At 24.3% G+C, this 25223-nt stretch overlaps 4 protein-coding genes across 4 annotated transcripts; 2 read left to right on the forward strand and 2 right to left on the reverse strand.

The window, feature by feature from the left end:
• Positions 1-2578: 2578 nt before the first annotated feature.
• On the reverse strand, positions 2579-3662 carry LOC128963915 (translational activator of cytochrome c oxidase 1-like). Its single transcript, XM_054310458.1, has one exon. The coding sequence runs from the start codon at positions 3549-3551 to the stop codon at positions 2673-2675; it is 879 nt and encodes a 292-aa protein (XP_054166433.1). The 5' UTR covers positions 3552-3662; the 3' UTR covers positions 2579-2672.
• A 1351-nt stretch (positions 3663-5013) lies between these two features.
• Positions 5014-8867, forward strand: LOC128963888 (mediator of RNA polymerase II transcription subunit 15-like). Its single transcript, XM_054310427.1, has 10 exons — positions 5014-5278; positions 5362-5449; positions 5521-5572; positions 6279-6424; positions 6518-6767; positions 6832-6908; positions 6971-7277; positions 7789-8063; positions 8169-8702; positions 8773-8867. Exons 1-10 carry the CDS (start codon positions 5196-5198, stop codon positions 8827-8829), a joined length of 1869 nt encoding a protein of 622 aa, XP_054166402.1. The 5' UTR covers positions 5014-5195; the 3' UTR covers positions 8830-8867.
• A 1285-nt stretch (positions 8868-10152) lies between these two features.
• Positions 10153-14736, reverse strand: LOC128964111 (uncharacterized). The gene is made up of 2 exons (XM_054310669.1): positions 13677-14736; positions 10153-11060 (listed from the first exon to the last, which is right to left on the reverse strand). Exons 1-2 carry the CDS (start codon positions 14734-14736, stop codon positions 10153-10155), a joined length of 1968 nt encoding a protein of 655 aa, XP_054166644.1.
• A 7332-nt stretch (positions 14737-22068) lies between these two features.
• LOC128964246 (phosphatidylinositol transfer protein alpha isoform-like) lies at positions 22069-24601 on the forward strand. The gene is made up of 9 exons (XM_054310814.1): positions 22069-22460; positions 22636-22666; positions 22752-22915; positions 23458-23557; positions 23738-23896; positions 23969-24049; positions 24133-24228; positions 24302-24424; positions 24493-24601. Exons 1-9 carry the CDS (start codon positions 22444-22446, stop codon positions 24535-24537), a joined length of 816 nt encoding a protein of 271 aa, XP_054166789.1. The 5' UTR covers positions 22069-22443; the 3' UTR covers positions 24538-24601.
• Positions 24602-25223: the final 622 nt, after the last annotated feature.

Consider the following 25223-nt stretch of genomic DNA (forward strand, 5'->3'; position numbering starts at 1 on the left):
ATATTGAATATTATTTAAACGGTGAAAGCATATCTCTATACAATCAATTGTATTTGAATTAATACTGTCTTTCAAATTGGTATTTTATAATACAAATATTTTATAAATTTTTTACACCTAACATAACAATTACTATATCACAGAGTATTGTATGAATTATAAAATGCAAGATTAACAATAATATCATGTGATATACAGTATTATTGAATACATGAGAGAATAATCATCTCATAATGTCAATAACTTTATAATTAACCATGATAAATTTATATAATGTATACCTTATACATTATACGATATGAACTGTATACATTATCATATATATTATATAGTATGATCATTATTAGCCATGTTTAATATAAATCTACGAAAAACATATTATTAATGTCAAAAATCAATTAATAACTAAATTATTTATTTATAGAAAATTATTTTATAAAATTACAGAATGTTTTATATATTAATGTATTGTTCATCAGAAAACTTATATCTCATACAATATAATATAATATTTTTAAAATTTATTATAATTTAAATTATAAAATCTTAAAAATCAAGTTTACAATACCGGTTATAATTAGCTAAATGTTTATAAACTTATGGTTTACAAATAAATAAAATAGTTTGCAATTATAATGATATAATAATGATTGAAATACATTAAAATATTTGCTATTTATTTTATTAATGTGTTTATATATGTAATTATTTAAGTCATTTATTTTAATATATCACTTTTAAGTAATACATATAAATCAATAGGAAGTAAATCAAAGATATAAAAATGTTAAAATTAATTAAAATTATAAATATACAAAGTATTATTTTATTAAGTTTTAGTATTGTAAAGTATATTTACTAGTAATGTACTATATTGTATCTAATATAATATTTAATGAAATATTTTATTTTTATTAAATATTTATACTGTATAATTAATATACAGTACTATAAAAATGCTTTTGTATAAAATGTAAAATTATAAAATCACGTTTGAGCCACTTTGAACAAAATAATCATTGTGGTTATTAATTGATAAAAAGTGATCGTTTTGTAATAATAATAATAATAAATTAAATTTACTAATTAATATCATGATTTCAAATATGATAATCTTTTATGTTATTTAATGTAAAATTTTAAATCCAAATACTTATGAAAAATTATTATAAAGGATAATATTTAGGTAGAGATTATAATGGTTTTTATATATTTTTGTTGCAACTACTTTAATCACTTTCTTAAACCCACTCTATCCCACCTACATTTGGCAAACAATAATTATTCTAGCTAGTTTTTTTTAAAGAATCGCCCATTAACAAGTTAGTTTTTATGATATATATAAATTATACCAAAATGGTGCGTGTTCATCTATACTTTATTAGCTAGCAAATTTTTTAAATAAATTTTTTAAATAGTTAAAAATAAAGCACATAATATATTTAATAATAATAAAAACAACAATACTTTTGTTTGATAATATATATATATTTTTTCTAATTACACTATAGGCTCTTTTTATTCATATCAATAATATTAAGCTATTATATAATAAACAGGTATAAAATGTGAATGACATGGGTGGTAGAGTCGTTAGTAGACATCCAAAAATATTAAAGTTTACTTTAAAAAAAATTAATTACATATTTTTTGAACAAATCTAATTTCTAATGTAGTATAACTTTACATTTAAAAAATCAATAACAAGATAATAATAAAATTGAAAATTGAGTGAAAATCACAAACTCGTGACAAATCAATGGAAGAAAGTCTCACAACATTTTTTTCATTGCATTTCTCACGAGTATAAAAAATATTGATGTTTTAGAAATAGCTTTATTTAATATAATTTTGTAATGTATTACTATAAGTGAATTTTTTTATATCAATTTGATATAATGTTTTTGAGTTAGCAATTTGTTGGATTCAAGATTCGTTAAATTATCATAAATTTATAACAAATTATTCATTGTTTTTATGCTAAATAGATAGCAAACATTTGGTAATGTATTAATTTATAAAAAATAAAGAAATTTAAACGATTAGATTAAAAAATAAATAAATAAATATATTTTAGAATTTGTTTTCATATTTTATATTTAATGATTTATTTTAATATATTTATAAATAATTTTACTAATATAAAATATTTTTTGATAAATGACTTGACAATTATTGTTGTGTAAACCCATAAATTATAAAATGATCATTAAATTTGATTATTTAACACATTTGACACACCTTTAAATTTCATATACCATATACTGTATAACCATTGTGTTGTACGGATATACTGGTATTGTATAATACCGTATATTAATAACCATTTAGTAACTTACCGGTAAGTATTTTACAAATAAACATTTTATCATAATTTTAATATCTATAAAGTACGGCAATTATTAATAAATTGCAAAAATCATTTATTAAGTAAACTTAAGTAAACTAATAATATAATATATGAAACAAAATATTTGAATATACCGTATAGTTACTATAGTATATATATATATATATTAAAACTATTTATTGTATCTTAAGTATAATATAAGTAAATTATAGTCATAATTACCTACCGGTTAATTAAAAAATTTATTGTTATGTAAAGTGTTTTTTGGCCAACAATATACATATTATTTAACAGATTATATAATAAAATATTAAAATCATTTTCAGCTAACATTATTGAAAACTTTGTTGATTTCCTCTAAATCTTCCAACTCTTGTATAGCAGTGACAACCTCTTGGAAAGTCTCTTCGGGCAACTCTACCCTCATATGTGGTATCATTTCAATGCCCGCCTCAATCACCTCTAAATTGGTATTGTCTTCGATGTATTTTTTAGTTTTGTGACAAAATAAGGGTTCCGTAACAAACAATAGAACCGATTCATCTTCACTGCACAGTTTCACCTCTTCAGCATCGGCTTCGATGGCTATTTCTTCAGCTCTTTCCAAACTAATTGACTCGCCTTTCGTGTCCTTATCCTTCACCCGAACAATACCTTTCTCTTCAAAAGCAAATGCAGCTCTTCCTTCGTCAGCAAAAGCAAAACCTTTGAACTTCTTGAGCACTGATTTGACTGAATATCTGAGAGCATTCTTGTTGTCGGCTTCGGCGTCCAGTATGAGTAGTGCACCGTTTGGTCCCAATATCTCCATCTTTAAGGGAACCGATTTCCTCTCAAGTGTTCGTTTGATACACTTGTCTAATGTCGAGCTCTGTATGTTAGCTCTGCGACACATATCCATCACATCTCCGAAGTCGCGGTTCAATTTGGGATCAGCGCCGCCGGGATTTCTCAATGCAATCTTCAGTTTCATTAACATACGATTAGTTGTTCTGCACTTCTCTGCGTCTTTGGATGCCTTTGTGTGCTGAATATTCTTCCACTTCGAGTGACCGGCAAATCTCTTTGAGGTTGTATTCAATGGTAGTCGTCGACCAATAGATCCGTATATCATCTCAGTATCCATCAGTGGTTGACATCGATAACTGATCGACAAATGATTGAATGCTTTGACTAATTGTTTGGTCAATAGTTTATTCATTTTTTTAGTTGATTTGCTATCACTTTACGGATCAAAACAGTCGTTGTTTTGCATCAGATATTCACTAATTTATTACACGAGTGGTTCATCACAGACATGACGTCTCCATCAAAAAAATTACTTAACTTTTGTTTGTTTGACTATAAGTTATATTAATAATAAAAAAAAAAAAGTTTTGTTTTGTTTCTCTCAAAGCAATCGTTTATTATTTAAACATTAAATAAATTGATTTGACATTTATTTTGCATTTATTATAATTACCGAAACAATGACCGGTTTGGTTGACCAGTGGTCGAGAACTTCACTGTTGAGTCAAAATGTATGAAAAATACATTCAAAGAAACGACAGCCACTGTCACATCATCAACAACAACGACAACACCAAAAACCACTTGAAAAACATGAATGTATCGGAAGATTAAATTAATTATTTTAATAAAATATTTAGTTACACCTATTTTTACAATAATTATTACCGTCCGTAAGCGACTATAGCCCCCCTGGACATCAGGGATATCATGTATTATATAGGTGAAACTATGGGGCAATATGTGAGTTACAGCCCCCCCTACCAATTGTTTGATTTAATGAATTGTCAAATACCCCCAACTATTGAAATATTGATTTTTATATTTTAAAAATTTGTCAGTCGGGCTATTGACGCGTACATACGGGTATAATAATGTATTTATGTTAATAAAATGTAAAAACTAAATATGATATATATATATATTTGTTGATTAATGTAATGAATTACATTGAAAACAAAATTGTTAATTTAGTATATTTTACGAGCAATTCATTTATCATATATTAAGCTATTATTATTAAATTGATACTCTTTGATACTGAAATAATAATTAAAATCAATTTTATTTTTTATGTCACATTATTTTTAAAATTAATTTTTACTAAAATATGAAGCATATATGTATACCAGTGATCGACTATACTCTTTATAAAATTAAAGTTTACATATAAACTATTATAATACAAATTATAAAAGTAACTATGAGTTTATACAGGTATTACTCATTTTTGATATACCGGTAAATTTATTATAAAATAACTTTTTTTTATTGGATAATTAATATTTCTAAATTATGTTTAATATATTATTATATTTGAAATTGATATACAAAAACAAAACTCAATATATTTGTAATATATACTAAAAGTTGTTTATAAAATGTGTATAATAAGAATATATATTTATTAACATGGTAAATTATTTTTAATTTAAAATTAAATAACAATATTGTTAATCATTTAGATTATAATACCAGTACTACAGTCAATGACCAATTGATCCAAAGATAATTTAATGATTTAATTGATTTTTACTGTTATTATAATTGTATTAGTCTTGTAGTGTTCAATGAACTGATCCAATGATGAACTTCACAATACAGTCTGTAATACAGATTCTGATAATTGACGACATCATTGATGGTTCAGAAACTCCAATCACTTCAAGGACTTAACGTTTGTTTGTTTGACTATAAAGTTGTCGTCAAAAAAGTATTGTTGTGTTTGACTCTTAAAAGCAATCGTTTATTATTTAGACATTAAATCAATTGATTTGACATTAAGTTTACAATTATTATAATCTTTCAAATTTACGTTATTATTATTACCGAAACAATGACCGATAGCGATGGTTCGGGCGGTGCGGGTGACCAGTCGTGGAGAACTTCATTGTTGAGACAAAATGTCAGAAATAAAATGTATGTTTTTAATCATGATGTGCACATCACCACAACTGATCCCTATTTTACTTTACTATTATTTATTTAAATCTTTACTATAGTGAGGAAGCTATCCGTCAGTCGGGAAATCCAACCTCTAAAACGGTGGTTGAAATGGAGGGACATATCTTTCAAAAGGCCAGAGCAAAGGTAATGAAACCCGAAAAGGATATGACATTAATTGGTTAATCAAATAAATTATCTGTTTTTTTGGTTAACAGGAAGAGTATCTCTCATTTGTGGCCCGACTTATACTTCACGTCAAAGAGATGAGTATGTCTTTAGTTGTAATATAATGTTTATCTGTCTTTTAATTGATGCCAACATTTGACATTTGTGTGACATTTAATAATGTAATTTTGAAAGTATTTTTTTAGTTTATTTTATATATTATAACTAAAATTTTGTTTTATTATCTCTGAAAAAACTATTTGTTATTAATCTAATGCCTAACCGGCACAACAATTGATGGGCACATGTATTATGGTGTCTGCCAGTCCTCCCTCAACCCCTCTCTCTCTCTCTTATTCAATGGTCTAACAAATTGTTTGACAAAATCGATAAAAGTCTATGTATTTTAAAGCCAGTGCTCAGGCGTTGCATACAAATTAAAGTCAAACTTACATAATATGAGAGTAGACTAAAAGCCTAAACCAAATGTGAAAAATCAATATAAATGTCGCTAAACTTGAATGTAAAATAATTTACACTATTTGTTATCTATTAATATAAATATATATTATATATTAATGATGAAAGTACTGATGTAACCGTATATATAAATGTATTTATCTGATTAGGTAATGTTAATTAATTATTTATACATTTTGCTCAAAATAATTAATAATGATTTACTATCGATTGGCATAAGTTATTTCAATACCATATTTTTTATTTTATTTTATTTTTTTATCATATGATTAAATTACTTTATATTTATTAAAATTTTAGTTGACTAATATTTAAATTTGTTTAATAGATTCAAAGAAACAACAGCCACTGTCACAGCAACAACAACAACAACAACGACAGCAACAGCCACAGCAATCACTACAACAACAGACACGACAACAAACAATACAGCAAATGGTCGGCCAAAATGATCCCATGGTTGGCAATGCACAGGTAGTGTAATAAGTTTACATAATTATTTTACATTTTTAAGTTACAGGTAGTTTAAAAATAATTAATTACATTGAAAAAAATGATTATCAATAGCAATCTGATCCGATGAGTGCTCTGCAGAACATGGCTGGTCCGCAATCAATTAACGACATGTCAAATGGCAATCCAATGCAATTACAGATGAACACCATTGGAAACGACCAAATGATGAACACGAATGTCGCCTCTCCTATGATGAATAATATGCCGAATATGTCTCATCCCATAAACAATATGATGCCAAACACTAATCAATTACAACAAAACAGATTATCAAATCCTACGGCTATTTCTGGAGCTAGAAGTAAGACAACTGTAAAGAAGTGATGTTTAATAAGTTATATATAATATTATTTTGATTGTCTCAGTGATGAGTCAACGAGTTTTATCACCAAATATTCACTCACAGATACAACAAGTCAGAGCAAGACATCCAAATATTAATGTTTGTTTTACTTTCTATTAAATATAATATAATTTATTATTATTGAGTTATTTAATTTGCAGCAAATGCCAGTTCCAAATCAAACTGAATCCAAATATTTTGAAGGACATCCTATGGCTAACAGTCCATCTCAAGGACCTCCATTTAAAAGTGGTGTTAACGGTGGTCAACAGTTTGTTCAAAATCAAAATCAACCTCAAAATAATATGAATCACATGAACCCACCGACACCACAAATGATGCCATCGCCATCAGGTTACGCACCCAGTCCTTCACCAATTAATCAATCACCTCATGGAGGGCCACACATGAGACCAGTTAGCTCTATGAGTGCCGCATCACCTCAAAGCATATCACTTAATACTCCAGGTATTTATCGATTTTAAATTTTAAATCTTATTAACTGTTAGTCAATACAGTATATGTCAAATAAATTTTAATAACTTTCAGCAATACTGTTAGTAAATAATGTATATTAAATTAAATACCGGTAATTATTTTTAGTTTTACAATTACCCTAAGTTTATACTTAGACAAAACAAGTACAGGTAATAATATATTTGAATTTATAAAATGTAAAAACTATATATATTAATGATTGGAAATAATTGTTATTACTTATAAAAATATCAGATTTTATTTTTGCATTTTTACAATTACTGTAACTCTTTGATAGTGAAATCAAACTTGAGGTAGTTTTCGACTAAATATTCATTTAATTGAAATAAAACTTTAATTTTAAAAAGGAAACATTTTTAAAACTATAGAAACTAACACATTATTATTACAAACACATACTCACACACTTCAAATATTAATTAGACAATAAAATTGATAATATATTTATCATTTTTTAAAAATGATATTTAATTACAATTAGCTAATATAATGATCGCATCGCCTGGTAATGCCGGTGCTGGTGGTCGAGCTAATGAGGAACAGATATATTTGGAAAAGTTGAAGAATTTGCAGAAATATGTGGAACCGCTTAGAAAAATGATAGCCCGTATCGGACAGGACGAATCAAATAGAAAGAAAGAGTTGGATAAAACAAAAAATTTGTTGAGTATTTTGACGGATCCTTCGAGAAGATGTCCGATGACTACACTTGAAAAGTGCGAACAATTTCTCGAAAAAATGGACTTTAAAATTAAGGTATGATTTATGAAAATGTTTAGTAGTATTCAATGTATAATTATTTATTGATTTTGATAAACGTTTTTATTAATTATTAAATTACATGTACTCAACAAAATATAGACCGAAACCACTGTTGCACCGATCGCTGTACAACAGTCCCATCCGCCTAAACTTCAAGATGTCTGTCAGCCATTACTTGACGCTATTGCTGCCAATATAAAGAAGCCATTGTTTAATCACACTTTGCAGCGGACATTTGGTTCGGCAGTGGCCGCTCTAACCAACAATCCATATAAACATATGAGTCTTCCATCTCTTAAAAGGAAATACGAAGAAGATTGTGATGTCTCCGAAGTACTTCAGGGAGAGATCGCACGATTAGATTCACGGTTTAAAGTACAATTAGATCCATTGCAACATTTAGGCTCAAAAGTGATTCATCTTATTTGTAAATTGGACGATAAAGATCTTCCGTGTGTCCCTCCCATTGCAATTCGGGTGCCGGACTCATACCCTGACAGACCACCTCAATGCTCGACCGATATACTAGAATACAGTGCTTCCACTTTTTTTCAAGACATCCAAAAGAAGTTTGATTTGAATATCAATAGATTACCACAAAGTTATTCAGTGACTACTTTGCTTAATAGTTGGGTATGTTTTTCGTTATTTTTTATATAAACATTAGTTTATTATTTCTATTGATTTTTTATTAAAATTTTAGGAACTAAGTGTCCGACAGGCTGTCTCATCAGCTCTCGACCCGATTTGTGTTAATTAGCTTTATATTAAGTAAATAAATTATATATTAATATTTATATAAATTATTGTCCTAAAATTATATATTTAAATTTTTTGTTTATTTATTTATAACTATTGCGATTCTATTTAATATTATATATTTTTGTATTATTATTAAGCTTTCAAATTATCAAGTTTTCTAAATCATAAAAATTGTATTTTAAGATTACTAAAAATACTCAATTATTGTTATAACTTAATGATGTAATAGTTCACAAAATAAAAATTATTGCAATCAATTACCGGTAAATATAAAAAATAAATTTGCATTTATATATTTTTTTATATTTAAATGAAATAATGGATAAATAAGTTAATCACTTGTGATCCGGATTTTTAATATAATAATAATAAACAACAATATGCTTCTTAAATATAATGCCTTAATATCATTAAAAGCCTAATTTTTGGCATCAATTCAATAGTAACACCAGTTATTTATAAAACGTATATTTTAAACCTAAGTATAATCAAACTAAAAGTATATTATATCTATGAATAACATAATACCACTATTATTGTTCAGTATATCTTAAGTCTAATCTCAATAATCATTACGTGTACTAATTAATGATATTATTTTAAAAACTAAATATTTTGAATAGAAATTTGAAAACAGAAAATCTTTATACTTAAGTTTGTTAGCATTAATAACCAACAAAAATATGAAATGCAATTTACATTTTTAAAAAAATATTTTAATCGATAATATAATCATTTGATTCGAGGTTTTTACATGAAGTAAACCAATTGTTTTATCAAAGTAGTTATCATTCAATGAATAAATCAATTTATTGAATGACAATATCGACCGTCTCTTTACTTTCGATTTGTTGTCCATTCAAACGATTTTATAGATCACAAAACAAATAATAATTTTTAGGAGAATGTCTGAACTTTATGAGGTTAACCATCATTTTATATCCCAATTCATTTAAGTTATATTTTATGGAAATCATGAAATCTCGGGTTTGAAGTTAATATTTAGTAAAAATTAGCACAATTTTGCATTTTTTATTAAATCATATCCAAAATTATATATTACTAAATTAATTTGTAAACTTTTTAAAATATCTTTACAATATAACGTAAAAGTGCAAACAAACTTAATTTTAGACTACTAGAACTTATTTTTAAAAATCAATATAATATATTAATATAATGATTTTATTAATTAAAATTTATTATTTATTATTATTATAAATTAGTTTAACAAATACAAAGAGTATAATATACTGTACGTTATATAACTAAAATAAAACAAAATAATGATAACAAATAAATATTGAGATGATTTTTGTAGTTAAACAGAAACAGTTTTGTCATAATCTGTAGTTTTTTGTTGAGGAATAATACCCATTCTTCTGGCAATTTCTTTAGATTTGATGACAATCTCTTCTTGGACTAAATTGAAAGACATGGCTAACATTGAGAGACCGACGATAAGATAAGCGCAGCATATAATGAATTTTGTCTGTTCCTCCTTATTGTCCGAATATTTGGCAGAACCGGGAACTAAATCGCCGAACCCTATAGTGGATAGTGTAGTGAAACAAAAGTACGCCCCTTCCAGTAAACCCCAACTTTCTTCCCAAATTGAGAACATGAAAGCACCGGTCATTATGTAACCGATGACCAACACTATGACCAGCCATATGGGAACCCTGTCGTCGCTGTTATCGATCTGTTGTGTATTTCCCTGAACAACAACCAACTCATTACAGTTTAATTCACTGTTCATTGGATTTAAAGTATTTGTGAATGATTTCAAAGGACTGGACGCTTGGGATGATGTGACTGATGTAGACGTCGGAGGTGTCGATGCCGTCACTGTTATTATCGATCGTACCTTTTGTTCGTCATTTTCATCGAAAACAACTCTCACATCTCTTTCGCTGTCAATACAAGAAGATTTCTTCATCTCAATTATGTCAGTCTTGTTTGACATCTTATTATTATTATTACTATAGTTATTGTTGTATTGATTGTTGGAAAGTTTATTATTGCTATGATTATTGTTGGAGTTGTTATTATTATTATTATTACAACAAAAACATATACAACACAATCGTTTATAACTAAACCGAAATGTTTTTGCCATTAGATTACCTAAATTTGCTAAACATAGGAACATAACGGGTATTCCGAGTAAGGCATAGATCATAGTCACGATACGACCCAAATCAGTCTTACACGTGACGTTACCGTAACCTAACAATTATTATATCAATTAATTCATATTAAAATATCATTCAAATTAATAACATTAATAATATCTATTAATTGTTTACTATATAATAAACATCTACTGTAATGTCAATATATATATTTTATTTTCAAAGTTAAATCAAATAGATTTTCTAAAGTTGTTTTTTAATGAAAAAACTATTGTATATTAAATATTAAAATGGATAATATATATTTTTTTTTAAAAGTTAGTATAAATAATAAATGTTTTAATTATAAATTAATAAAATCTCAATTGAAAATAATTGAATTATATAAAATTTATAAAGATTTGCTTATTTGGTATTAAAATAAAGTTATTTTACTATATTAGATATGTATTTGTTATGCAATAAATACATAAAAATTTAGTTTATTCTGCTAATAGGCTATTAGTAATAGCACTTATAATATTAAAAAAATAAAACTATGAAATTTGATAATATTTGTCTAAAAATTAAATCAAATTAAGTGATATGACTTCTATGGAAAAAATAGTAACCAAATTTATACTAAAGTTAGAAATGCATAAAATAATAAAATTTTATTTTTATCATGAAAAATATGAAAGAAACAAATATAAGTGAATTTTATGGGCAAATGATTTAACATTCAATAAGCATTCAATACATATAAAAACCAAATGTAAACACACAGACAAAACCAAAAACATTGGGCTTTATTTTAGTTATTTAAGTGAAATAACTGTTAAAATTTCTGTGTAAATATAGATATAGATTTCAATCAAATAAAAACTATTTTTAATAAATAAAAGTTAAAATCTTTGATCAAAAAATGGTGACGAAAAAAGATTTTTTTTTGTTTGAATTTATCGGTCGTTAAAATTTTTGCGTTTTTCTCATTTTTATAGTCACTTTCTATTTGTTTATTTATTGGTTAAATTTAACATTATATAACACTCGTAAATCAGTGTATATGTAAAACAATAAATATAATAAATTGAAAATTATAAACTAATAATATAATTTTAATACAGTTACAATTATCAATACATTAATAAAATATTATTTTAGATTATTTATTATTTTATATCTATTTATTTAAAATTTTTATTTTATTTCTTTTAATAATTTCATTTATATTGTATTTAAAATTAATTAAATATTAAAAATAGTTAAAAACTAAATTTTAGCTATAATAATTTCTAACTTTATATTTTAAAAGTATTTTAATTTCTATATATAGAAAAATTAATATAATATAAAATCATGTTTTATATATTAGACTTATGATATTTTCTGAATATTAGTTAAGCAAATGTATAATATAACACTATTTTTGTTATTATTCATCTAAATATTTGACTTAGAATTAAGTCGGACACAAAAAAAACTAAAACATAAATATAAAGCAATATATAAAATTAAATGTCAAAAATTGACAAAAAATATTATATAAACAAATGAAAATGTTTTGCATTGAATTACAAATTGAAAAACTTGTATAATATGAATAACTGTATAAATTAACTTATTTTTTAAAATAAGAAAATTTACTTATAGACTGGCGACTTAAACTAATAATAGTTATTTGTAAGTTATATATACATGTATAATACAATATACTGTATTATAATTTATAATACTATTAAATTTCTAAACTAATCATTGCATTAACTAAATTAGGAAAATATTAAAAATATTGGGATAATTATAATAGAAATTATAAATAAACTGATAATTTTATGCAATGGTTTGCAGTGTAAACCACTATTTTGCTGATTGTGACGCCAATAAAGTCTGATTTGATAATTACTGACTGATATACCAATAATTTTTGCAATTAAGTACAGGTATATGTTAAACAATACTTAAAAATTTAATCTAAAAAAATTATTTTTATAAAATAGTAAATGTCTAAATAATTATCTAAAATAAAAAATAATCTAATTTAATATACTTTTAATAAACTACTGAAATCTAAAAAACACTACAGTATATAATACTGTCAATAAATAAAATTGATATAATTAGTAATTATTAATTAGTTATTTTTTTACTTAAATATTATACCTAAATTATTTGTAATGTTAATTTATTAAAATAAAATTAGACATTATAATAATTAGCAGGTTTATAAAGTAATGAACAAAATATTTGATTAAAAATAAAGTTATTTAAATATTAATATAAATGATTTTTAAAATTATGAAAATTAATGCGCTCTATAATTAATAACATAAATATTAATATAAATTAATTTGTATTAAATAGATATAAAAATTAGTGTAAATACTGATACTAAAAAATAAAATTTTTGTAACCACTTTTGTCTATTTTTCAGTGTCTACTAACTTATATTTGTATACATTATATTATATGTATATTAGGCCTCCAGGCTTTAATTTATAATCTATACTTTATATTTTGTAAATCTTATATACGATATATTAATATATACACAGTATATATATATTATTGATGTTTTTATTTATTTATATTAGTTCTCTGAAAATCATTTTCACACAAATATAATATATATAGAAATGTAAAGAATAACTGTAAGGGATTTTTAGCAAATATATTGTATTTTTTAACACACAGTATATAATATTGAGAATAATATATAACATAATCTTACCTATAGTTGTGATAACAGTTACGCTGTAGAGTAAAGCCCCGGAAAACGTCCATTGATTTGAAACCCCTCCGTATCCCTCTTCACGAACAGCTTTTACAATAGTCTCCTCAAACTCCCTGAGCTTATCGTTGGTCCGATTAATCCATTCTTCCGGATATAAAACATTGAGTTTATCCGTATGATCCCAGAGCTCAACAGTAAAATTATAGCGATGTCTGTCGATTTCATTCTTCAGTCGAAGTCTTAGTATCTCTTCGTGTTTGGACTCGAGATACGTGAATATGAGAGCTCCGACACATGAATAGGCTATAACTAGAAGACATAGTCCGGTGGTTGAGAAAAGATGAGTCAAAAATATTTTTAAATAATAAATCATTTGATTGAATCTTCGCCGTCGACTGGCTTTTGCCGTATCTGAAGTAAACCATCGATTCTTCCAACGTCTCATTGCATCCATCAGTTGTCTCTGAAATCGGTTCAAATCATTTTGATTGGTCTTCACGTTAGCAGATCTCTTATCAAATATATCTTTATCATTAACATCACATGTAATACTAGGGTTATGATCATCAACAGCACACAAGTTTTGTTTGTATTGATGGTCGACACGTGTGACCAAATCGTTAGCTGTTTGGTCATTAGTGATGGGCGACGACTCTTCACATTTGGCTAATACATGAGCACTACTACTATTGAAGCGATCATTAATACTTGTTGGCAATGGATCGTCAATTGGTGTTTGATTGCACTGAAGATGGTTTTGTGGATCAGTAGTGTTATCATTACAATCAGTGCACGTCTTGCGCATTGATGCCGGTGTGACAAACTTTCTTCGTGGAGGAGCACTCACTGGTGGTTCACTTTCTGGTGGTATTTGTCGTGTTGTTGGCGATGATGTGCTGCCAATCATTTGATCGCTTTGATCGACCGATAAATGTTCGCCACTTATTTGAGACTCACTTTTTGATGCTATTTCTGACAAATTTTCTGAAATTTGCGGACATTTGTCGATGTCGTCACTCTTTGATGATGAACTCTCTTCTGTTTCATTTGAAGACATTATTAACTATTATTATTATAATTAGTTATTATTATGTAAACACAGAAATCTTATTCAGATCTGATTTGTGAAAACGGCATAAATTAGATAACATTTTGCAAAAACTTTCCCAAAAAAACTCATAAAATCTTTTGACGGAAAAGACTGAACACTCACTTAGAAAACCTGCAAAAACTCACAAATGATGAAAGTATTTAAAAATTTTTATTTTAAACACAAAGCGTTGCCTTTTTGAAAGTCATAAATAAATTTCTGGGAGTAAATTAGGCACTGATATAATATAATAGATTTTCATATAATAAGTTTTACATATAATATATATATAAATATAATGTATATAAAGTTATAATTGTGATTTCAAAGACACAAATCTTTTGGAGGAAAATTTTTTGTGCGCACAGAGAGAGAGAGAGAGAGAGAGAGATAGTGAAAGTGAGAGTCTGCACCGTTAGCTGAGATGACTGTTTCATAGTTACTGTTAAATCTGTAAGTGATCACTAAAAATCACTAAAAATTCATTATTACTTTGAAATTTAAAGTCGTGTTTAATGTCACTAAAATAGATTCACAGCCCGACTATTGGCACCAAAATAATAATGTCAAACAAATGGTTTAAATCTTTTTATTATTTTTGTAATAATTTTTTTTAATAAATATTTGTTTAGATTATTATTTTCAAATATGATATCATATAATAGAAAATTAATTGGTAAATAAAATTGGTATGTATTGCTGCTGAATGATGTAAATGTTTTTCAATATATGTATTCAATGAATATCTCATTAATTTTAGTACAATATTTTTAGTCACCAAAAGCACAATCATATTTGAATTTCATTTACTGATGAACTAAATAAAACCTCAAATGAGACGTTTATTTATGTTTTGATTTTTATTACCATTCAAATGAATAAGTGAATGAATGCATCAAATTATCGTTTAGTTTATGAGATTTTTCAATAAGATTGCAATTTATTTGCTTCAATTGTTAAGTAAATTTAATAGATTTTTATAGTTAAAGATAAAATATTTAAAGAGATTATTTACTTTTCTTTATGATAAAATCAATTAACAGATATTTTATTACTATTATAAATATATATCCATAAATATTACGATATATATATTAACTTTAAATTAAAATTAATTACTGAACAATAAGCATAATATTATTTTTGTTGTTGAATTTTTAAATTTTATAATATAGTCATTTATTTTATATAACATTTTATATATTTATATTTAATGATTTCAATAAATTAATACTTAAAATATTTATGTTATTACATTTTTATACAGTATAAATTTATATATTATTTCATTCAATCTATACTATTTATACATAGTATTTCACATTTATGATGTGTACTAATTTGTAAAAATTAATTGTTAAGATCATTATACTTTAATACTGTATATAGATATTTAATTACTGATGTGTATGTAATAGTTAATTACAATATAGTAATATGTATTTATTATAAAAACTATTATTAGATTTGTTTGTTTTAATATTTAAAAAATAATATTTGTATAATTTATTAAATACACATTTATTAAATTTGTTTTTGGTTAAATAAATATATGTAATCTTGTAAATAATTATATATTTATAGTATATTAATAATATTGTAAATTATGTTATTGCAATTAAAATATAATTTAACAATAAATTAAAACATGTAAAATAGAGTCACAATTTTATTTATTTTTATTGTTTATACACTATTAATATTAAATGCTGTAGTAATATAAACACTAATATAAACAAACAAAATAAAAAAAACATTTTAAAATAAATTCAGTTAATATATTTAATAATTTTGTGAAAATTAATCAAATAAATCAATAACTTTAAACAAAATTAGTTAAATTATTTATATAAACTATCTTTAAAGAAACATTTTTAACATTTATATACAATAAATAAATATATTTTAAAGAAATTTACAAATACAAAAATTTTAGACATTTTAACTATAAATAAAACAAAGTTATAATATTATACTTATCTTTATAACATTTAGTAACAAAAAATTATTTGTTAAAATTTATTTTAAAATTTCATTTTTATAAATTACTTTTACAAGTTTTTTAAAAATAATTATAGCTAATATAAGGTATAAATTATTTAAGCATTTATTTTTACAAATGATTGGCACCAGTAAATTATTTATATACACAATACATAATTTATAGAAATAAATATAAATTACATTTTGTTTATAAAATTCAAAGCACATATTTATCATAAATAATTTATTTGATAATGTTAAATTAATTTAGTATATTATTTCACTGAGAATTTAAATAATTTTGTAGTTTTAAGATATTTCTAGCTTACAAATAAACGTTAGTACTTATAAATGTTAGATATATATAAAAATTTATAAAAGATTTATAAAAACCAAATCACTTATAAATATATTATACTGTCAGCTGTATTATTAGTGTTGGCAAAAAAGAGAAATTTATAAAATAATAGAGAAATTTCTAGAAAGTTTCTAAAAGAAATTTCTATTTATGGGATCCCCATGGTTAATTTTGTTTTCTCGATATTTGTTATCTTTAACATTGTTTTTATAAGTAATATTTAAATATTAGTATTAGTATTTTAATTATTAATTAAAGTAAAAATTTATTTATTAAAAACTATTATATAATAAAATGGTGAAAAAAAATTTACAAAACTGATTATTATTAAATAATTATAATTATTTATATAAGTATCCCATTTGTACAGTAATCTACATTATATAGTATAATATTATATGTATAGTAGTGTCTCATTAATATATTTATAGTTTTACAATATCTATAGATATGGGGATCCCATAGTATACCAAAAAAATTAAATTTCTATAGAAATTTATTCCTGAGAAACTTTCTAGAAACTTTCTCAGGGAAATTTATTAGAAACTTTCTATTTGCCCATCTCTATGTATTATGAGATTTAATTTATAAAATTTTTATATTTTTGTTATATTTAAAAATGGGTTTTTATTATATATATTCAAATGTAATCATTTATATTCTTATTATTAACAAAAGTTTATTTGAGATAATTTATGTTTTTATACATATAATAAACTGTGTATTTGAAAGACTTGTCTAACAATTGATGTCATTATAATTAGATTTTTTTGAAAATATCATAACAATATTTAATTTGACCGGAATATAATTTTTTTTAGTAAAAAACTTTATACAAAAAAAATTTAAATATATAACTAATTTAATAAATTTTTGAAACGTATAATAACTATTATTTATCATAATTTATTTTATATGAACCAAATTTTTGATATTTAATATTAATATTGAATAAATTTAATACTCTATATGTATATACAGAATGTTACACTTATTATACAAACTTTGTATTTATTACCAAAAAAAACAACAAATCATTTCTTTAATAACAGATATTTTAATGATTAGGTCAGTCGTCTAGCAATAAGTTATCCACACTTTCAGTTTAGTTTTGTAAATAAATAAATTTTTATTCGTAAATATTTTATACATTACCAATATTTTATACATAATTATATAGTATAATCTAATAAAAAACAATTTTAGTAATGACTTAATCTAATAAATTCATTTTTTTTGTCTAATTAGAAAAATAAAAATATTCTTATATACAGTAAGCTAATAAATCATAAAATATAGATAATTAAATTAATTTTAATTAAATATTAAACATAAATTAACTTTTCTTCGTTTAGCTTTTATATCGTTTCATAAAAATGTCAAATTATGTCAAACATTGTATATTTTTTTATTACCGGTAATTAAATAACAATCTTAATACTTGACTAATAAATTCAATTGTTTTGTATTACCGGTTATACAATACATATTTATCAATCAATGTCTCAAATTAAATGCTTATTTTATTTAATAAATAAGTTATCAATTTATTATCAATAGTTTTAAAACAATTATTCAATTTAATTAAACATTTATAAAGGATTAATAAGACTACGGATAATATGTGATGTAATGGACACTCAATTAACAACTTTTATGTAATCTCTTAGTTAACTATATCTTGTCATTTGAATATTGTTTCAATTATTTGCTAATATTATATCAAATAAAAAGATTAACAATATTTTAATTATCAGAAATCCTCGACAATCACAACAATAGATATTATTGAGTAAACACTCTGTAAGACAACACAACTATTAAAATTTTGTAACAAAAAAAAATATAAATTATTTTAAAATCAAAAACAAAACCTAAATATAAAAAGTATTTCTTCTGATATGTATTTATATCTTAAATTTGTCGGTAAAATGAAGCACATCTTCAAAGTCTTCATTAAACTAAATTAAATTCAGTAAAAATTCAAAGACTGGCAGTAAAACCATCAGTTCATAGACTTTTATATCTGTTTATCGCTGTTTAGTTCCGATTGTTGACATGTCTTTTGCATCACTACTTTGTGGTCAAAAAGTGTTTGATTGTCACCATTGATTGGACACCATTTGATGGCCATAACAAACACTGTCGTCATTGTTAACCGAAGTCATCAAACAAATTGGTCGCATCATTGCCGGCGTCCATGTCTTCACTTTGTTGACCACTTCGGTGGACATAAACACTGTTTTCGCGACATTTTTACGGCTATTATATGACAACAATGTAGTCAACAGTCGATTCATAACAAAATAAAATAAAATATTTAATTGATATTAGTTTTGAAAACAGAATTCAAAATAATTCAAATGTTTTAAAAAAAATGATTGCATTATAAATGTTATTAAATATTTAATAATTATAAATAATGTCTAATATATTAAAAAACCCTTTTATTGTTAATTTATAGCAATTATATCATTGATTTAATGACGTTATTGTAGTTCAATACTACATATGTTATGTCACATGTGTTGACAACAGATGTGGTATTTAAACATTGAATACAGTAATGCAATAATTATAACAATTATTATAATGTATTTTACATGTAATATAATAGTAAACTAATTTAATAATTATTATTATGGAAATCCATATTTCATATTCAAATTAATTTAGTTTTAATTTAGATTTTTTTCAAAAATGAAATAACATTAAAAATATAAGATAATGATAACAATTTAGTAAATAAGTTATTGAAATTTAAAAAGAAATAGCTAGGTTTTAAAAAATAATATTAGATTAAATGACTAGGTTTAAATATTTCATATTTAATATTATTTTAAAAATTTTTAATTTATTGTTTATAAATTATAATTGAGATAAATTTATTGCAAAAATTTGATTGCTTAAATTTATGTAGCATTCATTGTAATCACCAAAATACTAACAAAATGTATATAAATATATTACTAATTGCTATGTTTGATAATGTAGTAAAATTTATAAACCATATACTGTAATGAAAAGACTGAGACTAAAGTCTAATTTAATATTGAATTAGTATCTAAATTATAGAAAAAATAATTTAAAGTTATTTTTTGAACATTTTAAACATAAAATGTAAGATCAAAGTGTTTGAATACATGCGCCAATCCATGGCTTCGCTGTTGTCAATCATTTATTTTAATTGATTATATGATTAACATTGATTGCCACACAATTAATAATACAATTGGTTCTAATTAAAGCATTTATCAAATTTTTGATAACAAAAAGCAAATTTCAATTGCAATTCAATTTGATATCAATTCTTAACCTTTTATTGAGATATATATTAATTTAAATATATAACAAATTGTTTATATAACCTTATTGTTTTATAAATCAATAAGTTTTGTATAAATTAAATAGCAATTATATGTTAAAAATAAAAGCTATTAATAAGATAATTATCACACTATTAGAGAAACTGTTTATTAAGTTTAAACCTATTTTTTTGTTTGTATCAATACTTTGATAGCAATTAACATTTTTAGCATTATATTAGAATTTATAATTATATATAAATTTATATACATGTAGTTTTATAAATTTCCATATTTCCTTTATATTATTATTCTATAAAACGTTTATAATTTTTTACAATATATTTTTAAAATAAATTTTTATTAATTTAGCAATGTCTTACCTAGATAATAAAAAACTAGAATTCTATTATTAAATTATGTATTATAATCATAGAAATGTTGTACTATATAATACTAAACTGTATACATCACTACAGATAAACTTGTAATTATAATTGTAAAAAGATATAAATTATTTCTATAGCAATAAGTTTATTAGTTAAGACAAAAAATAGTTAATTCAAAGCAATTAAATTCAATTAGAAGTAATGTATTTGTATTGTAATGCTGTGAATGTGTGTTAGTGAGTGTATTGTATAATGTATGGGGAAATGTAGTACACGGTGGCTCATCAAGAGTTATTTTCAAAATACACCACTTATTTCAAAAACTACTAATTATATTTTATTTTAACAAAAAATATTATAAAATATGATAAATGGGATTACATATTTTAATTAGATAAATTTTCAAAATGGCCGCCATTAATTGCAATTAAATGGCAAAGTTGGGTGTACAAAATTGGATGTTACCCGTACTTTCATATATTGCTGTATGGCCCGTATCTCACTTTCAATCATTTTTGTGAATTCTTCAATAGATTGAGGGTTGGATATGTAAACCATATCTTAAAATAAACCCAAAAAAAATAATCACACGTGTTGAAATCGGGTAAATATGGAGGTAAAATCATTTCCGCCGCCAGTCTTCTTGGGCGCATCCAAACCTATAATCCGATCACCAAAACACTCTCTAAGTTGTTCAAAGATATCTTGTGTTCTGTAAGGTCGTGAACCATCTTGTTTAAACCAGTAACAATCAAGCAATCTTTTTATCTTCAGCAGACCTTATGTCCTGCACAATGATTTAAGTCCTGTAGATCTCTGATATCACAAATTTCTCTTAAAAATATAGGCCCAATTATTTCTTTGTCACTAATAGCACATCATATGGCGACAGGTTCTGGATGTAGCGGTCGCGTGATAGTCAAAATATAATAAATAAGGACAATTTCGACTTTTTACACCTGACTTTGCCATTTAATTGCAATTAAAGGCGGCCATTTTAAAATTTTTTTTTATAAAAATATGTAATCCCATTTATCATATTTTATAATATTTTTTGTTAAAATAAAATATAATTAGTAGTTTTTGAAATAAGTGGTGTATTTTGAAAATAACTCCTGATGAGCCAGCCTGTATATTATACTCTAGTAATGATGCGGCCGTTTATACAATCACTGTATGGGGAACTGTAGGCATACAAAGTATTGTCAAATTATTATTGGTAGTACTGTATGTGTTGTGTGTGTCAGTCGGTCTCTCATTGAAGTGTATGTGCAGTGAAAGTGAGTGTCTCGGAGTCGACACTTACAGTAAGTCTATATGAGTTTGCAATGAGAGTGCTATGAATGCCATACCAAATGAAAAACACTTGACTTCACATTACAGTAGAGTTTGTGTGAAACACATATAACGATATCTTTTGGCTTTAGGTGTCATATAAAAAAACATTACATATATTGTATACTATCATCACATTTGAGTTCACACAACAGTATTTAATTAACTCATCATTTAATTGATTATTGTTTTAAATAATTACCACAATTTTGCGTTGAATTTGTTTATCATATATACATATATCAGTATTTAAATTAGTCAACTATTTATTTATTTATTTTATTTTTTTGGCGACAAAATAAAAATGTTAATCAAAGAGTTGTAAGTATTTTAATATATTGTTAATTATTAATGAGAAAACATGTTTATTATAATATATATATGTATGTAATAGTAGTAATGCCAACAAATAATAATATAATTGATATGATTTTTGCCGGCATTTCAATCATAATAATGATTTGATTTCTTAATTTGATTTATCCATTAATTTCAGTCGTGTTGTACTTCCGCTGACCGTTGAAGAGGTGAGTCATAACACGGTCTATGAGACCATCAATTGTTTGGACACTTTATGATTAATTATTGTGCAATAATTTCTGATGATTTCAGTACCAAATCGGACAGTTATACTCTGTGGCCGAGGCGTCCAAAAATGAGACGGGAGGTGGAGAGGGGGTCGAAGTGCTCCGCAATGAACCCTTTGATAACTATCCACTTTTGGGCGGAAAGTTTAGTAAAGGCCAATACACGTATAAGATTTACCATTTGGCCAGGTATTACATTATGACATTATCCTAACCACTATACTATACACCATTAACATCAAGATATTATTTATTTTAAGGAAAATAGGTTTTCAATAGTGAAACTTAAATTGTAATGTCATTTATTAAAAACAAAAATTAGATGATTCATATTAAGGCAATTATTATTTTATATTTCCTCGTTGTTTGTGATAATTATTTGAATTTTTAATTTCAATTTTTTTTATCGATAATCAGCGACTTTAAAGTCGATTTATTTAATGCCATATCATTAATCATTAATGTCTAATGATATAAAAATGGGATTAGAAAGGGATAAATCCTCTGTGTATTAGTACTTGTAATTAGATTTTAATCCCGTTTTTATGTTTGTTGTAACTTATATTATACAATATTTGCTATAAACGACTAAATTTTTATAGTCACCTCTGTTTTTAATGATACTTATTTTAAAAATAAATATATATATATATATATATATTGCTTATGTATTGAATGAGATGAGAGAATTAATATAAATTATAGTTTATTTGTTTGTTTTTGATTGACAGCAAAGTCCCGGGGTTTGTGAAGATGTTGGCACCGAAGGGATCACTTGAGATACACGAAGAAGCGTGGAATGCATATCCCTATTGCAAGACTGTTATCACTGTATGTATCGATTAGTTTACTTTAATAATCGATTTCTTGCCACAAATTTGATGCAACATATTATTAATCTTTTGTTTAAACAAACAAATTGTTTGTTTGCATATATCATACGCCTATTACCGGTTGTTAAAGACATATAAAGATAATATAATTTTATGTATTTTTATCTTAAATAATCAGAACCCGGACTACATGAAGAACAAGTTCCATATCACTATTGAGACAATGCATTCACCCGATAGGGGAAACCAAGAGAATGCCCATCAGTTGTCACCCGAGAAACTGAAACAAAGAGATATAGTATTCATCGACATCGCCAATGATAATGTTTTGACCAAAGTATTGATTGTTGAAAGTTTTTTTTGACTCTATTATAACTTACAGGTATTTTGTTGTATTAATTTCTTTTAGGATTATAAGCCATCTGAAGATCCAACAAGAGTGACATCCGAGAAGACAGGAAGGGGTCCATTAACTACCAAGAATTGGAAGGTATGTCCAATAAGTAAATTATTTAATAATAAATATTTATTGTATTTTATATTTGTTATATTATTTAATATTTGTTAATTTAGGATACGGTTGAACCAGTGATGTGCGCCTATAAGTTAGTGACTGTTGAATTTGTTTGGTTTGGATTTCAAAATAAAGTGGAGTCATTTATTCAAAAGGTTTGTTTTTAACTATAAATTTAGCAAATAATATAATAATTATAATTTCTTATTTAAATAATGGCATCATTAGACTGAAAGGCGAGTATTTTTGAATTTTCATCGCCAAGTGTTTTGTTGGTTAGACCGATGGCACGGATTAACAATGGCTGACATTAGAGAATTAGAAGACAAAACAAAACGCGAATTGGATGAGGTTTGCACTCATTTTTTATTTGTTTTGTCAAAAATAAAATTGATTTATATTTTTGTATATATTTATAGCAACGAAATCAGGGGTCTGTAAGAGGCACACAAAATGATGATTAATATTAAAATTTAATTAAATTAATAATGATTCCAACAAATTATGTTGATATAAATTTATTGAAATGTTAAGATAGATATTATTGTAACAAATTTATTATTTTTATTAATTTTAATTATCAATGATATATATATATATATATTATATTATATTATAAATTATATGAAATATATGATTCTATTTAAATGCGAATTTAATCAAAAAAAATAATATAATTATAATTTTTATTTAATTTATATTTACTAAAAAATAATGAACGCCACTAACGGTATTACATTATAATTACCGGTATTAAAATTATCAATTAGATATTAAGAGTTATTCAAAACTAATAATATATAATTGATAAAATAATCGGACAATAAACGAGTCATAACTTATTGTTGAGTTAGTTAATTACAATATATATATATATTGTAATCCGATTGTTGTATTAATTGAAGGATTGATTAAATTCGCACAAATGCCACAAATACCATAAATGTCTTCAAAAAGATATTTATTGTAATAATCAGGTCTTTCATTAATTTTTGAGTTTGAGATGAAATGTTTGATTTATAAGTTTTTATTTGTTATGTTTTAAATTATTTAATTAATACAATTTTCAAATATTATTTTGATTTTAAAACTCAATTTTAATGAAAGTTTTCAATGCATTCCATATGAAGGCAAAGATATGTTATATTCC

This window comes from Oppia nitens, unplaced genomic scaffold, assembly GCF_028296485.1.
Source record: "Oppia nitens isolate AA-2021 unplaced genomic scaffold, nextdenovo-longstitch-racon4-pilon3 scaffold8_pilon_pilon_pilon, whole genome shotgun sequence".
Classification (NCBI taxonomy): domain Eukaryota; kingdom Metazoa; phylum Arthropoda; class Arachnida; order Sarcoptiformes; family Oppiidae; genus Oppia; species Oppia nitens.